Here is a 14,836-nt window from a genome sequence, read left to right as displayed (position 1 = left end):
GTTTCTTCTTGCTTGATAAATTTCTCAACTTTATTCATAAATTGCAGGAGAGTCCCCAAAGTTGGTTTTCAAGCTAATTCGGCCATCAATGGCCCATCAGTTTTTATTCCATGCATCAAAGCTGAAAGAACTGTTTGCTCATTTAGACTTTCCACTGTCAACTTCTCCCGATTAAACCGTAACATATAATCTTTTAACGATTCGGTTTTTCCTTGTGTGAGAGATAATAAATACGCAGGACTTTTCTTTCTTTTCCGAATTGCAAGAAACTGACTCAGAAATTGTCGTCCAAGAGAATCAAAACTATCAACAGATTTAGGACTCAAGCCTCCAAACCATTCTTTAGCAACCCCTTTTAAGGTTAAAGGAAAAGCTCTGCAAGCAATTTCATCAGGAGTATCATGAAGAATGATATGAGCTCGAAAACTCTCCAGATGGTCGGTAGGATCTCCACTTCCATCATATTTGTCAACCCAAGGAACTTTAAACTTATCAGGGAGAGGAAATCTCATCACCCGATCAATAAAAGGTAAATTGGTATACCGCATAAGATCCTCGGTTACAGATTGATTTTCACTATTTTCAATTAAAAGAGCCATTTTTTCATATTTTTCTTTAAGATCTTGAACATCTTTATTTACAATAACCTCTTCAAGTTTTACATGATGTGAACGACTATGATGAGAATGACTATGATGACATTTAACATAATTGGATTCACCATGATGAGACCTGCTGCCAAGATGTATATCATTACAAGACCTTTCTCGGTGAGAATTTTCTTTTGTTCGGACAATATTATGACTTCCATGTACTGAACTTTCATCACCTTGTCGAATTGATTGTTGTCGGATTGGTGGTTGTGACTCTCTAAATATTTCTTCATACCTCTCTTCATGTACTAGATCTTTTCTAGGTAGTAACCTAGAAACAATATCTTCATTTTGTTTCTTCATAGCTTCAATTGATTCAACAATGCGCCTCATAAAACCTTCCATTAGAACTGTTTGAGTGTTTGGATCATGAGATGTTCTGGGAATATCAGTTTGAACATTCGGAACAGGGTGTGGAGATGTATTCACCATATCAGAATTTTGAAATTAGTAAGAACCGATAAAAATTGAGTTCCCACAGACGACGCCAAACTATTTAAACACAGTTTTCCGAATGATGACGTAACATAAACCCTGTGAATGTTGTGATATCCGAAGAATCACCTAACTACAAAATAGTAAGAAAATGATCAAAGCTGCCGGCGGGGAATAGCTCCGATGCCTAAATTAGTCACTGTGTTTGAGAGAATATATAAACTTTAAAGATTATAAAAGTGATGAAGAGAATTGAGAATATCCGATTAAGGAAAAAGAAGTTACCAAAAACTAAAATGAGACTTCCTTTTATAGGCATCAGGTAGCAGTTGCTTATCTGGCATAATGGTCCTAGCGAGGATCCACATGTCATATATTGTATTGATGAATAATAGGAGAATGCCACGTAAGCAAATAAAGCCTCCCGAGGAAAACCTTTTGGAGTACATGCTAGACTCAGTTTACCGAGCCTTTGAACCGAGTGTTGCATACCGAACTTGGGTGGATATAAAATTACTAAACTTAAGTTCGGTAAGCAAGTGTAAATAACCAAGCATGTATTATGGGCCATATGATTGTTTTGTTGGGCTTAGTATAGCTGATCCCTGATCCAACATTCTTCTTCTTCCATTTGAAAACATCTTTAAAGCTGTTACTTCTCTGTCTCGTCTCTCACAATGTCTCTGTTACTGCGTTCGAGCTTTTGCTTCAGATCTGTCGAGCTTTTCAATTAAAAAAAGAAAAAAAAAAAAAAACAAAAACCCAATGGCCAAGAAGAAGTTTTTCTTTATTGGGTCCAGATGAGATCTTGAGAAAACAATAGAGCTACATGTTTATTTCTTGTTTGTTGCAAGAAGTCGAGGAGGAGTGGGTGGACAGCCAATGGGGGTGGCCACCCCTCAATTTATTTATTTATTTTAAGTTTTAGTTTTTTTAATTATTATTATTATTTTTTGGAATATAGGACATGTGGCATGTTTTGATTTGGTTTGACGTGGCAATTCGTTAGTTTTATGGATGAAATATAAATAAAGATACGATCTCCGTATTTACCCATAAGACACATATCATTTATGATACAAAATAAAACCTAAGTGACAAAAAATAAAGTCGTTGAAATCCAGGTACCAAAAGGTTAATTAACTCATAAATATATATGTAGTAAATCATAACTATCCTCCATATGGTCTACCCAAGTCCTTAACCCCTCCATGATAAGGTTGTCGTTGTCCCGAAAAACCTGTAATACAGTACTAGTGCTCCAAATATTGTATGCGTACCGTCCGCTCACTAGCAGTCAGACCGAATTCGACTTCGAGTGGCTTACGTTGTTTATGACGTCCTTTTATAGTAACCACCACTCAAACATGGTTGCGCCGGTTACAAACAACTATTGGATCCAAAGTTAAACGTAAACAATAAACATATTTTGACGATAGGGTTATGCTCATATAGTAAACCCATGGTTATTATACTGCACGTACCGATGTATCATACCATACAATGCAATTATTATCTATTTAGTTAAACATTTATTTTTCTTATAAAAGTAATAGGCTCAGAACATATTGAAAATATATGCTCAGTCCGTTGACATATTGCATGTTTTTATTTAAAGCAGTTGTAAGTATTTAGTTACCTTGTCCGTTTATCCTAAGATTCCGACATCTTGAACTCCCACTACTATGAAACATAGTCTAACAATATACACAGTACTTCGAGAATCATACTTCATGCATGTAACGCTAAACCACCATCAAAAATCATAATTATCCATTTCTAGGCTCTGTTGAACATCCAGCCTTGACATTGAATGTTTGGTTTATGATAGTTGAACATTCGATCCAATGCCATGAAACATTTGATGGGCACCATAATGCACGAAAAACTCAAACTCTTACCTAACACATATCATCCTTAACTAAAACTTCTAACTTATTAAAAACATGTAAATCATATCAACGCGATAAATATTGAAAAACAAGAGTAAGTTCATCACCCTTTGAAAAAATCATGGTCTTTTAAAAGGAATAATTATAAATGCATATTTGTCATATTTAAGAATTGTAAAAGTCATGGTAAGTCATATGGATAGAGTATAAGCAATATACAAAACAAGTATGACTTAACGTTTTACCTTAATGAAGATGGATTAACACCAAAAACCTCTTTATCTCTCTAAAATCTCATTCTTTCACTAGATTTGGTGTGAGTGAAATGCATGGAAATAAATGGAGCCTGAAGGGTTGTGAGATGTGACTTTCTATAGGAGTGGGTGGATAGATAATGTTTAATGAAGTGGCTAATAAGTTAAATTTACTTTTCAGGTTCATCAAACGTTCGGTATCCTATTTTACTAACGATTCTAGGGTTTTCATCAAATGTTCGGAGGTCCATAGTCGAACGTTCGGGGATAGAGTTTCACCGAACGTTCCAAGAATATCTTGAACGTTCCTTCATAAACAATTTAAAATCGAATGTTTAACAAAAGTAACTAATGTGAATAAATACATTTCTTTTTATTATTATAATTATTCAGAAAATTACACTAACATATTAATTATTTAGCATATAGTTAAATATGTTATAACTAGTTAATAGTATATTAACTATTTAGTTAACTATAGTTAGTATATATTAACTAACTAGTTAGTATATTAATACTTACACTTCAAGTAGCTTATAATATACTTGTTATTGAATTACTAATATATAAGAACAAGTTAACTAGCCGAATTTATATGAATGTCTCATTTAATACCCAAAATATTTTTGTGTCCACAATCGACTCATATATTAAACGAACCAAGACTTAGTCGAGTTTCTTCTTTCTCTTACACGCTTCCCTGGATCAATTTGACTTCAACACACCAACCAAGCCAAGATGGCAACCACAAAATAAAGGGCCACAGCAGTCCCATTCAAACGACTAAAAGCAACGGTAACACGTTTGAAATTCAATATAATGACTAATAACTTGTACAGAACCAATTACATCACAATCTTCTAAAGCTTTGTTGATGTCTATAGCTGGAATCCGAAGCATGTAACAAGCATCTTACCTGAAAAACCCCCAGTTCAATGATATCTAAGCCTCTTAAAGCAGGGAGTTTTCTATAGAAGTACAAACAACAAAAGCCAAGATATTTTGATAATGCAAATTGTGATGTCCAAGATGCTCAACAAACAAATGGCAAAAAAAACTATTGACAAATGGTTACATCTACTAAGCCCAACCTCAACGTTTGGAGAACTGTGGGGCTTTGCGAGCTTTCTTGAGACCAACTTTCTTCCTCTCAACAATTCTGGAGTCCCTGGTCAGAAGCCCTTCCTTTCTCAGAGGCCTCCTGTGGTCCTCACTCACCCGTAGCAGTGCACGAGCAATGCCGAGGGAGATTGCCTGGGCTTGACCAGAGAGGCCACCCCCATGAGCTTTGACAAACACATCATAACTACTTTCGTATCCCAAACTTACCAATGGGACTTTGACATACTGAAGCCACAATGGATTGCCTTGAAGATATTCCTGCACAGCGTTATGCACAATCACCAGGAACATGTTAAAAAACCCAATAAAACTACCTGGAAAAGAGAATAGCTATTGCAATTCACAAACAAATACATCATGCAAGAGCCTTCTCCAAAAAGCAAACTGAGAGTACATGTCCTATAGGGGTTAAAGGCCTTCCTCAGATTATGTGTAATTTCAGAAGACCTACAGCAATTAAGTAAATATTTCATGGATATGATTACAAATGACATAACCCCAATGGGTAGCTCCATCGACTAGAAACCATGCCTCATGAAATGGAGGTCACTACCTTGAATCTTCCCTTCTCTCTCCCCTTGGGAAAAATTACTTAAAATAATAATAATAATAAAATGACAAAAAAGAGAAGAATGCTCGATAATGGATCCAAATGCATATATGGTAGAAATAGCATCTCATTCATGATTGGGGGTTCACAGATTTATCGAATCTTTTTACCAGCTATAGATCAGATATATCTAAACTTTCACATTCAGTATGCCACATTCTACAATTTGTTTCAGGGTTATGTTTCCAACTAACTACCATCAATTCAAAACCACAGTTATATCATCAAAAAAGATCATGCCCTGAAGCAAATATCAACCAAAGATGGTAGTTCCTGATAACAGAGACATAAAGTTTAGGCAATCACTTGAAGGGTGATCAGATACAAATTGAAAGAGGTAGTACGCTTTTCTTTCTTTCTTTTTTTTGTTTGGAAACTTCACTTAACCTCATTAAAAGCGTAAGGTTTTTCCAGGAACACATAAAGTATATAAGAAAAAACATCTAGCTAGAAGGAGCAAAAAGAACAATGAAGTCAATATAACTAATTGTCAAAGAAGAAACATAAGTGGTTATCCAAAGATATAAAGATTTGAAAAATAAGGACTTAATCTACTTCAATGTCCTCTCACGGTTCTCAGAAATGTTGTCATTCTTTTCCTTCCATAAACATCATAAAAGGCACGTAGACACCATCTTTCACATAGCAGCACTCCGCGTACTGCCGGCAGTCCAACAAGCATACAATTGGACTACACGTCTAGGTATAACCCAAGACAGTCCAAAATGATTGAAAATGGTAGTATACTGATCAGTAACTTAGCAATATAACTTAATGGCAAAAAAATATAATAGCTACCATTTCGCATTGAAATAACCATCCAACAAGAAAAAAGCGAGGTGCCCAATGCTGTTCCTCATTATACTACTTCCACTAAATCATTTTCTCTAAACTTGAGATTAAGTAATTCATTTGTTCGCAAACTCCTACCATGTCAAGCTTATCAATTTTCTTATCAGCCCCCTCATGTTATCCATATATTTTGACAGACTACCACATAACATCACTCATTAATTCGGAGAACAATTACCAAACAAATAATCTAGCCAATTAGCTGGGTAAAGCATATAAACATGTAACCCATTACATTAAGAGCGTGCTTATATTATATTAAGCCATTAAAACGAGTCAAATTGCAAGAAAAAGAACCACAATATCACGTAGATTGCACAAATAACACCTAAAAATCAAACAATTAACTACAATGAAGCCATTTTACTGCATTTCCTCCCATTTCCAAAAACCCTTCAGCAACACAAATTTCACCTTGAAAAACTCTTTGATTTCAGTCAACGAAATTGAAAATACTGTACGAAACCTAGACTGAAATCTCAAAAGAAAAACCTGATTAACAATCAATCAACATACACACACATATACATACATACAAATATACATAGATAAAGTGGGGACCTTGGCATCGCGGTAGTTGATGATAACTTTGCCGGTGCCTTCTTGGAGGACAACGCGAGCGATGGCACATTTCCGGCGGCCAGTGCCGATGATTGTTTGGGCGGCGAAGCCACCGGGAAGCCTTGATTTCACGTACTTCTTGAGGTTCGTCGTCTCCAGCTCAGCCGGGGGAGCGGCGGAGGCGAGGGCGACCAGGGAAGGGGCGGTTGTGGTCACGCGCGAGAGCGAGAACGTCTTTGGCTGAGGGAAAGAAAGGCTGTTTGGTTTGTGGGAAATTTGGGAGGAAAACGAGAGGGAAGAGAAGGACGAGGTGAGTGAAGATAAGGAAATTGACATTTTCGTTGTGCTCTCTCTCCAAAGATTTTGCTGAGAAAATCCGAACTGTGAGTGAGTGAGCGAGCGAGCTGAAGGGGATAATGTGTTCAAATTGACGATAATGTCTAGTTGGTTGGCAGGTATAGGGCCGTTTGGGAGTGCGATTTTAATAAGTGCGATTTTAAAAATTGAGTTTTTAAAAATCGCACAGGCGTTTGGTAAAACATACTAAAAATTACTTTTTTTATCAATTGAGTGTTTGGATAATATTAGCATATAATTACGGTTTCATGACCAAATTACCAATGAGGATGAACAAGACAGAGAGGATGAAGAAAAAAAAAAAGAGAAAAGAAGGGTTTTAATATATTTTAGGTGGGTATTCTTGGTATTTTTTTTATTCACGTTCTAAAAAAAGTAACTATTGCTCCAAATATCTTTTTAATAGAAATCGTGATTTTGTTTTAAATTCGCACTTTTTCAAATAAGCACCTTCTAATCAGCTTATGAAAATCGCAGATTTTTTTGCGATTTTAAAATTTGCGTTTTTAAAATCGCAATCCCAAACATCCTAAAGTTGCGATTTGGTTTAAAATCGCAGATTATTTTTTTAAAAACGCACTCCCAAACGCACCCATAGTCTGTTTCGTTTCCACGTTTTCTATCTAAGTTGAACTAACCCCAAGACACGACGTCGTTTAGATATAATGCTTTTCATAAATTTCTAGGGTTAATAACTATTTTAATACCTAGGTTTTAAAGTTTTTATTTTTTCTTCCATAGGTTTTAAAACATGAAAAATATAGTACTGTACATATGGGAAAAGACGGAATCACTACCTCCGTTAGTCCCCCATTAACGGAAGTCCACGTGTCACTCCCATAATACGCCACTTGTCTTAAAAATAAAAAATAATAAAATAAATTAAACCTAAAAAAAAAATAAAAAATTGAGGTCCCCCTCTTCCACGCCTAAAACCAATTTGCAACCCAGCAACTCATCGCTGTCCCGACGCAACCCATCTTTGCAATCTACAGTGTCTGTCCCTCATTGAACTAGTTACAAGAGTTCTGTTTCATGTCATGGCATAGAGAGAAAATAGATGCCACAGATCGTTTGCGAATGCTAATGTGCTTCAATAGTAGGAGAAAGAGAAAAAGCTCATCATTGATCCGAAAGTGCAAAAGTATCATCTCTGCAGCCTATTACCTATTCTCTTCCTTGCGGGGGATATCTTAACTAGGGTAATCAAGGCAAATTAACGTTTTGGACAATTCCCTCATTCCATTCACAGCTGCTATTCCGACATCAGGTTAGAGCACCAGCTCTTTGTCTTCATCTAAGAAGGCATTAGACCTGGACAAGAGCCCTTCGAGTAGCAATCCTTAATCGAAGTGAAGGAAGAAAGCAAATGATCGATTAGGGGTGACTTTCTGGCCATCCCTTCAATTATTTTTTTTGGACTTTAGGGCCGAGATCTTGAAGCTCTGTGATGCGATCTTTTGTTCGAGCACCAAGCACCGTTGTTCCATGAACCTGATGTTCGCGTGCTTTGACGCCAACACCTGAAACTTGTTTGTTTGCCATTCTTTCTCTGCTTGCGAGCATTTTTCATCTCGTTGCAAAAATTAAGGTTTTCTGTAGAGATTAAAGAGATTTCGCTCTCTATTTGGTTATTAAACTAAATGAAAAATAAAAAAGGAGAGGATGAGATTATACAATGTGTTGGATTTTTTTTTTTTTCCCTGTTCCTCAATTTTTTTTTGGATGAGATCATTTTTTAATTTTCTTTTTATTTTTTTAGGTTTAATTTTTTTTATTATTTTATTATTTTGTATTATTATTTTTAATTATTTTTCATTTTTAGGACACGTGTCGCAATATAAACGTTGATGACATGGACTTCTGTTTATTGGGACCGACAGGAACTAACGGAGGTAATGATTCCTTCTTTTCCCATATGTGAGGTACTAGATTTGTTATGTTTTAAAACTTAGGGGAAAAAAATAAAAACGTTAAAACTCATGTACCAAAAAAGTTATTAACCCTAAATTCTAAGACTCAACTCATTTTGTTTCGGTGTAAAATAATTTTTGAAAAATGTTTTATGTATTTTAAGGTATTTCATGCGACGAAAAATAATAGTTAACGGAAAATATTTTCAGTTTGACCGAAAAAGTCTCTTTAATTTTTGAAAAATGGTTTCAATTTTTTCAAGCGTAAACTATTTTTCAAGTTTGAACATTTCATTCTCAAATTAACAGAGCTAGCTAGTAAGTTGCCGGGACATTATTGAGACCTGATCAGCACCTTGTCGGGAGTAGCCGAGACCTGGTTAGGATACCTCCAGGACTTGATCAGGAACTGTTGGAACTCAGTCAGGACACCATTGGGACCCGGTTGGGGCCTACTGAGACCCAAACGGGACGCCGCTAGGACCCAGTTAAGAAAATGCCTGAACTCGGTCAGGACTAAATGAGATACTGATGGGACCCGACTGTGACACTACTAGGACTTGGTCAGACTCCGCCAGAATTCAACTGGGACCTCGCTGGGACCTGATTGAGATCCCACCAGGACCCAAGTAGGTACTGACCACATGTCGTTTGCATCAGAGCTAAACACAAATGTTGCAATCAGTGTGGTGACATATGAGTATTTTTTTTTTTATTAGTTACGGTCTATTTTAGAATTTTCGCCCCTCCTTTGGGTTTTCTTTTTCAACTGAGAAATTAAAATGTGGATATGATCAGCCTGCAACCAAACTTCATGATGTTTACCGATAGATTAATTAAGATCAAAACTAAAAAAAATTCGGCCTTTACTGGCCTGATCCTAAAGCTTTGCTTTACAACAATCATAAACTATGTTTGCCGCCACACAAGACATCGCATCCACTTCAATTGCCACAACAAAGCATCATGAAAGGGGCTCAAGTTCGAGCTCCAAGGGTCCTCATAAGTCAAGTTTGAAGGGGGGTTTAAAACACGGCTCGAGTTCGATCCCATGTCCGAAAATTCAATACTTGACAGGATTTTCTACAGGTCAAATGAACTGAATAATATCAAGTTAGTTATACTAGAGGAATATTTTTGTCTTTTCACTTTTTTAGGAGACAAAAATACTCATCTATTATAACTAACTGGATATTCTCCAGTTTAAATGAAATGGAGATGATCCTAATTCGACTCAAGTTCGATCTCATGTCCGAAAATTCAATACTTGACTCAACTACAACCTGAAAATGAAAAAAAAAAAAAAAAACAATTAATTTTTTCAAAATTATCTATCTTTTTTCGAAATTTGTAATGTTATAAGAGGTTTTTTTTTTTGATCAATGTAATATATGAGCTATACATAACAATTTTGTGTCAATAATTTGCTTTTGTATATATATATATATATATTTTTTTTCATATTCTCCTACAAATTTAATAGATTAACCAATTTCTTTTTTTTTTTTTTCAAATAAGTTACATGAAAAGACTTATATTATTCCCATTAAAAAAATTTTTAAAACTTAAATTTTTTTTTTTAAAAAAAGGATTTAGAGGTGTAGGTCTCCTGTGAGTCACCCGAAATAGCCGCCATATTCTCCTACCAATTTAATAGATTAACCAAAAATTTTTTTTTCAAATAAGTTACATGAAAAGACTTATATTATTCCCATTAAAAAAAAAAAAATTAAAACTTAAATTAACAAAAAAAAAAAAAAGATTTAGAGGTGTAGGTCTCCTGTGAGTCACCCGAAATAGCCGGTGGCCGTCCGTTATAAAGGGAGATTTAAAATATTTATAAACTCAGATATTAAATTGGCCAAATTAAAAAGTAAGATTCTAGAATATTATCCCGTGATAGTGAATCCCAATAAGAATGAATTAGAAGATAAGAAATTCAAGCCTTTTATTATACATGTTGAACATAGATGAGCCACTTTTTATGGTTCAGCATCAAGTATATAGCTGACTATTAGACAATGCCCCATCTGTCTATATGTAGTAATGAACATACAAACACATTGGTGTTAGATGAATGGAACTACTATTTTGGGCAAACCACAACCAATGCCTGCTGTTGTAGCTGCCCTTGTTCTCCTTCTTCGTCTTCACCTTCTTCCAATTTCGGTGCTAGGTGCTGTCGGCAGTATCGGAGTATAACCAGAGATATAAATGCTGCAAAGGAGATTAAAACTAACATAAGAATATAGCAATCCACTAGCATGTGTGCAAGTCATTTAGACATATGCGCATCTATAGGCAAAAATCACATATTTCACAATTAGCCAACAAGTATTGGAGTAATGGTAAGAAAAAACATATCAACACTCACAAATTGAAGGATCTATAGGCTATTTATATTGGCGTACAAGAATCAGTGGTTAAATCTCATATGGGATCACAGGAACAAGTAGTTGATATAATATTTTGGGTTTTTATCTCCCAAAATGTATAGGAACTTATGATGATGTGCAACAAGGTAAATGATTTTGATCCTTTTCAAGGTGGATGATGCGTTTGCATATATGACATTTACAATAGAGATGTGGTAACTCCTATGTTGGTTGTAGGCATTGGATTCAATAGAATGAGTGTTAAGTGCACGGTAAATTGATAGATGGCGGTATGCGGCAAAAGTGAATGATGATGATCCATTTTAAAGTGGATGATAGTGCTCCACTACCATCCCTACTCCAACAAGTGAAAGGGAGCATGTGTGAGCATAAGTGTTTAAATCCCATATGAAAAAGTAGTAGTAACAAGAGCGAGAAGGTGGAGGATGATGGTTATTCATTTCAAGGTGGATGATGATGGTCTCTTTTGCAATCGGAGTGGGGAGATATTGTACATGCATAGATGACATCCATAATAGAGTGGTGGTGAATCCTATGGTCGGTTGTGAGCATTGGATTCAATGTAGATCCAGCGTTAAGCCTGCTATGGATAACTAATTACATCTACATCAAGTAGTAAAGACAAGAGCGGCAAGCTAGATGATAGTGTGCTTATATAATAAGGTGGATTGATGATGATGATGATGATGACAGTCTCTTTTGCAATTGGAGCATGAATGTTGTGTGTGTATAGATGACATGACATCCATGAAAGAGTAGTGGCAACTCTTTTTTGATATGTAAATCAATTTCATTAAAAGCGCAGAAAGGCGCAACTCTAGTACACAAAACAAACACCCAATCATAAGAAAAAGACGAATACATGTGATGGCGACTCTTATTGTTGGTTGTGAGCATTAGACTTAAAAAGAACATTAAGCATGTGATGGATTGATATATACATATCAATGTAAGTATCTAAATTCCACATTGGATGTAACTGGTTAAATCCCACATCAAGGCATAGCGACAAGAGCTACAAGGTGGATAATGAAGATATATATAGATGGTGCAATTGCATGGTTGTGAATCTAACTAAACCCATAAGCTTCAACTTCAGGTCCCGCATGTTGAGACCTAACTTGGAGATTTTCTTAGGTGTTTATTTGTATCTGTAACAATTTATACCAGCGTGAGATACCTCTATGATCTTTTTGTTTTGAACTTGCATAAAATGATTGGAACTAATTTAGATATCTCATAAGGTGTGAACATTGAAATCTAAAAGCAGAAGCTTAACAAAATTGTCTGCAAATTACCTGTGAAAATACGGGTTTTTAGAGTAGACAGATTCCAAAAGGCTGTGACAGCTGATGCAGCCACAATCTTCTTGTGAGAGCAAGCACCCCATGTTTCCAACACCCACCATTTCAAGTACACAACTGCATAGCCAAAAGCCACTTGGCTTTAGTGAAACATGGGCATGACAGACCTAACGCATATAACTTTATTGTTTTTGGAATACCTTTTTGGTTTATCTGAATGGAGTAGCAGGAATATAGTTTTGGGATAGTGAAGCTGATCAAAAATCCTGCTCAGCCAAACAATAACCGAATGATATCTCATATCAAAAACCAAATAAGACCCAATTTTTTTTTTTTTTTTTTTTTATTTTTAAAAAAAATATGCTCGTATATGCACAAAAACCAACAAAATGTTAATCATGACAATCATATTAAACCAGTAAAAATAATGCTATTTATTAGACCATTATACAACTACCTTATAAGTGAGATGACGTAGTAGTGTGACAATCAGCATTTTGATCAATAAAGACTCATAAAAAGAAAAAAAAAAAAAAAATAGTTGATTTTCACTGTCACCTTATCCTAATCATATGGTATTTCTATAGCAGTTTACTAAATATCATTTCTCAAGCAATAATTGGAAGATACCCATGAGTATTAGAGTGAGCATACCAATTGCGCAGAGCCTCCATAGTGTTATAAGGTGCCCATACTCAGCTCCTAAAACTAGGAATGGAGCTACCTGTGACCAGAAAATTGTGGGCTGATTTGAGTCAAGCAATCTCAGACAACATGGAGTCAAATGTGAAAAAAAGATTCTAAAATTGTTACTTTGAGGGTCATGGATGGCTCTCCTGAGAAGAGCTCTCTTGTCTTTGAAATAGCAAGATTTGTAGCCGGAAGTATCACTTTAGCAAGACGAAAAATGTCATCTTCTTTAAGCTTAAGATCATGCCTCTTTTCGACATTATTTCTGCAATTTCATTACATCCTATATAACTTAGAAAATGGAGAAATTACATTGGAACATAACATGATGAAGAACTTGGTGTAACCTTTGACTGATTGAATTCGAGAAGAATGATGCACCCAAAAGCAAAAGTCCCACTTGAGATATCGCCGAGAAAATGCTGCAATTATGATATTCTTGATAGTTCTGTTAAATTGGAGAGAGAGAGAGAGAGAGAGACAGCGAAACAGAGACAGAAGTAAAGGAAAAGAGAGGAGACATACACACCTGAAGTTAATTCCTCTAGTAAAGCAAGAAGACAAGATACAGAGAGTTCCAAAGCCGAACCAAAGGCTTGACTTGGCAACATCTCTCCACATAATCAAATCAGTTATCAGCAGCCCGATTCGATCAAGATTGCCTCCATCTTCATCTTCGGTTTCTAATTGCACAAACCACCAATAAAAAACAAGCACAAATCAGTCACCAAAATCCAAAAGAAAGAAAGACAAAAGAAAAATTGATAGAATACAGAAAACAGATTTCCAGACTTACTTGGAGATGAAGTTGAGGAAGGCATAGAAGGGACTAAACTCAGCTTCTCCTTCTTCGACCGCCCACTGTGCCTCCTTTTCCTTAGCTTTCCAATCTCCTCCATCAAGCCCAATTCCTTCTCTTCTCGAATCTCAAGCTCCGATCGCCTCCTGGACCTCCGAGCATTCCTCGGCGAGGCACAACCCAGTAGACCCATTTGAGTTATCCTACTTTTGCACTGCCGCCGGCGAGAACCAGCTGGATCCACCGGCTCCTCACCCATGTCGAGCCGATCCGCGAGACGAGTCCTGGATTTTCGTCGCGGAGAGCCTGAAAGAAGCAAGAGCTCGTGAAGGGGAAGAGAATTTGGAGTTTTTATAGACAATTTGGACGGCGATGGGGTCTTCTTGGGTGTTGGCGAAGGCACGAGATCAAGAGAAAGATGGGGAGACTCTTCACTTTCTACATTGAGATCTCCGATTCTTCCGAGACGGGAGGCCGATTTTATTCGAGACCTGGGCTCAGATCGATGAGAATGCGGTGTTGAATCCATATCAGACTATTAAAAAGCAAGAAGATTTCTGGGTTTTCTTCTGAATGAAGGGAGAGATTAATGGGTATTGATTGAAGAGAGAATTTTGGGTTTTGATTGAAAAGGCGGACAGAGGGTTTGGACAGGTCGCCGAGTTCTTGAAAACAAGTTCGAGGTAGAGTAGCCGTTAGGCTTTGATTTGTTTTGAATTTTAACGGCGGGGACAGTGGGACCGTGAGCTACAACGGTAAGAAATTATGGGCCGTTTGATTTGTGCCGTTAGTGGGGTTCACATGATGGGCTAATGGGCTTGGGAATAAGATAACTTCTTTTGGATGGTTTAGGGTCAAAGAGCAAGATTGATGATGTATTTTAGACGTAGTTTTAGCCGTTGGATTATGTGCTGTTGCAGAGCCCTACAAGAGGCCATCTATAGAGAGTCGGAATATTATACTAAAGGGTTGGTTTGAAATTGAAGGGGAAAAAAAAG

General features: G+C 36.3%; 2 protein-coding genes across 4 annotated transcripts; both read right to left on the bottom strand.

The window, feature by feature from the left end:
• Nucleotides 1–3,977: 3,977 nt before the first annotated feature.
• Nucleotides 3,978–6,788, bottom strand: LOC132183135 (small ribosomal subunit protein uS9c). Of its 2 annotated transcripts, XM_059596531.1 has the most exons (3): nt 6,380–6,788; nt 4,326–4,614; nt 3,978–4,150 (listed from the first exon to the last, which is right to left on the bottom strand). In XM_059596531.1, exons 1-2 carry the CDS (start codon nt 6,713–6,715, stop codon nt 4,327–4,329), a joined length of 624 nt encoding a protein of 207 aa, XP_059452514.1. In that variant the 5' UTR covers nt 6,716–6,788; the 3' UTR covers nt 3,978–4,150; nt 4,326. The 2 variants fall into 2 exon arrangements, with proteins under 2 accessions (XP_059452514.1, XP_059452513.1); XM_059596530.1 differs by having other exon boundaries at nt 3,978–4,614.
• Nucleotides 6,789–10,559: 3,771 nt separating this feature from the next.
• On the bottom strand, nt 10,560–14,512 carry LOC132181297 (reticulon-like protein B17). 2 transcript variants are annotated; one of them, XM_059594454.1, is made up of 8 exons: nt 13,836–14,512; nt 13,569–13,722; nt 13,387–13,461; nt 13,163–13,304; nt 13,004–13,073; nt 12,550–12,615; nt 12,344–12,466; nt 10,562–10,866 (listed from the first exon to the last, which is right to left on the bottom strand). In XM_059594454.1, the coding sequence occupies exons 1-8, from the start codon at nt 14,365–14,367 to the stop codon at nt 10,736–10,738; spliced, it is 1,293 nt and encodes a 430-aa protein (XP_059450437.1). In that variant the 5' UTR covers nt 14,368–14,512; the 3' UTR covers nt 10,562–10,735. The 2 variants fall into 2 exon arrangements, with proteins under 2 accessions (XP_059450438.1, XP_059450437.1); XM_059594455.1 differs by lacking the exon at nt 12,550–12,615 and having other exon boundaries at nt 10,560–10,866.
• Nucleotides 14,513–14,836: the final 324 nt, after the last annotated feature.

Source organism: Corylus avellana, chromosome ca5 (assembly GCF_901000735.1).
Source record: "Corylus avellana chromosome ca5, CavTom2PMs-1.0".
Lineage (NCBI taxonomy): Eukaryota > Viridiplantae > Streptophyta > Magnoliopsida > Fagales > Betulaceae > Corylus > Corylus avellana.
Note: the sequence above shows the minus strand (reverse complement) of the source record. Positions and strands in the feature narration are given on the sequence as shown.

Coding starts and splice junctions, on each gene's coding strand:
- LOC132183135 (XM_059596530.1), bottom strand. CDS start 6,715: ATGTCAATTTCCTTATCTTCACTCACCTCGTCCTTCTCTTCCCTCTCG. Junction 4,615..6,379: donor TCAACTACCGCGATGCCAAG/GTCCCCACTTTA, acceptor AACGCTGTGCAG/GAATATCTTCAAGGCAATCC.
- LOC132181297 (XM_059594454.1), bottom strand. CDS start 14,367: ATGGATTCAACACCGCATTCTCATCGATCTGAGCCCAGGTCTCGAATA. Junction 12,616..13,003: donor ATGGAGGCTCTGCGCAATTG/GTATGCTCACTC, acceptor TTGGCTGAGCAG/GATTTTTGATCAGCTTCACT. Junction 10,867..12,343: donor AAAAACCCGTATTTTCACAG/GTAATTTGCAGA, acceptor TCTCCTTTGCAG/CATTTATATCTCTGGTTATA.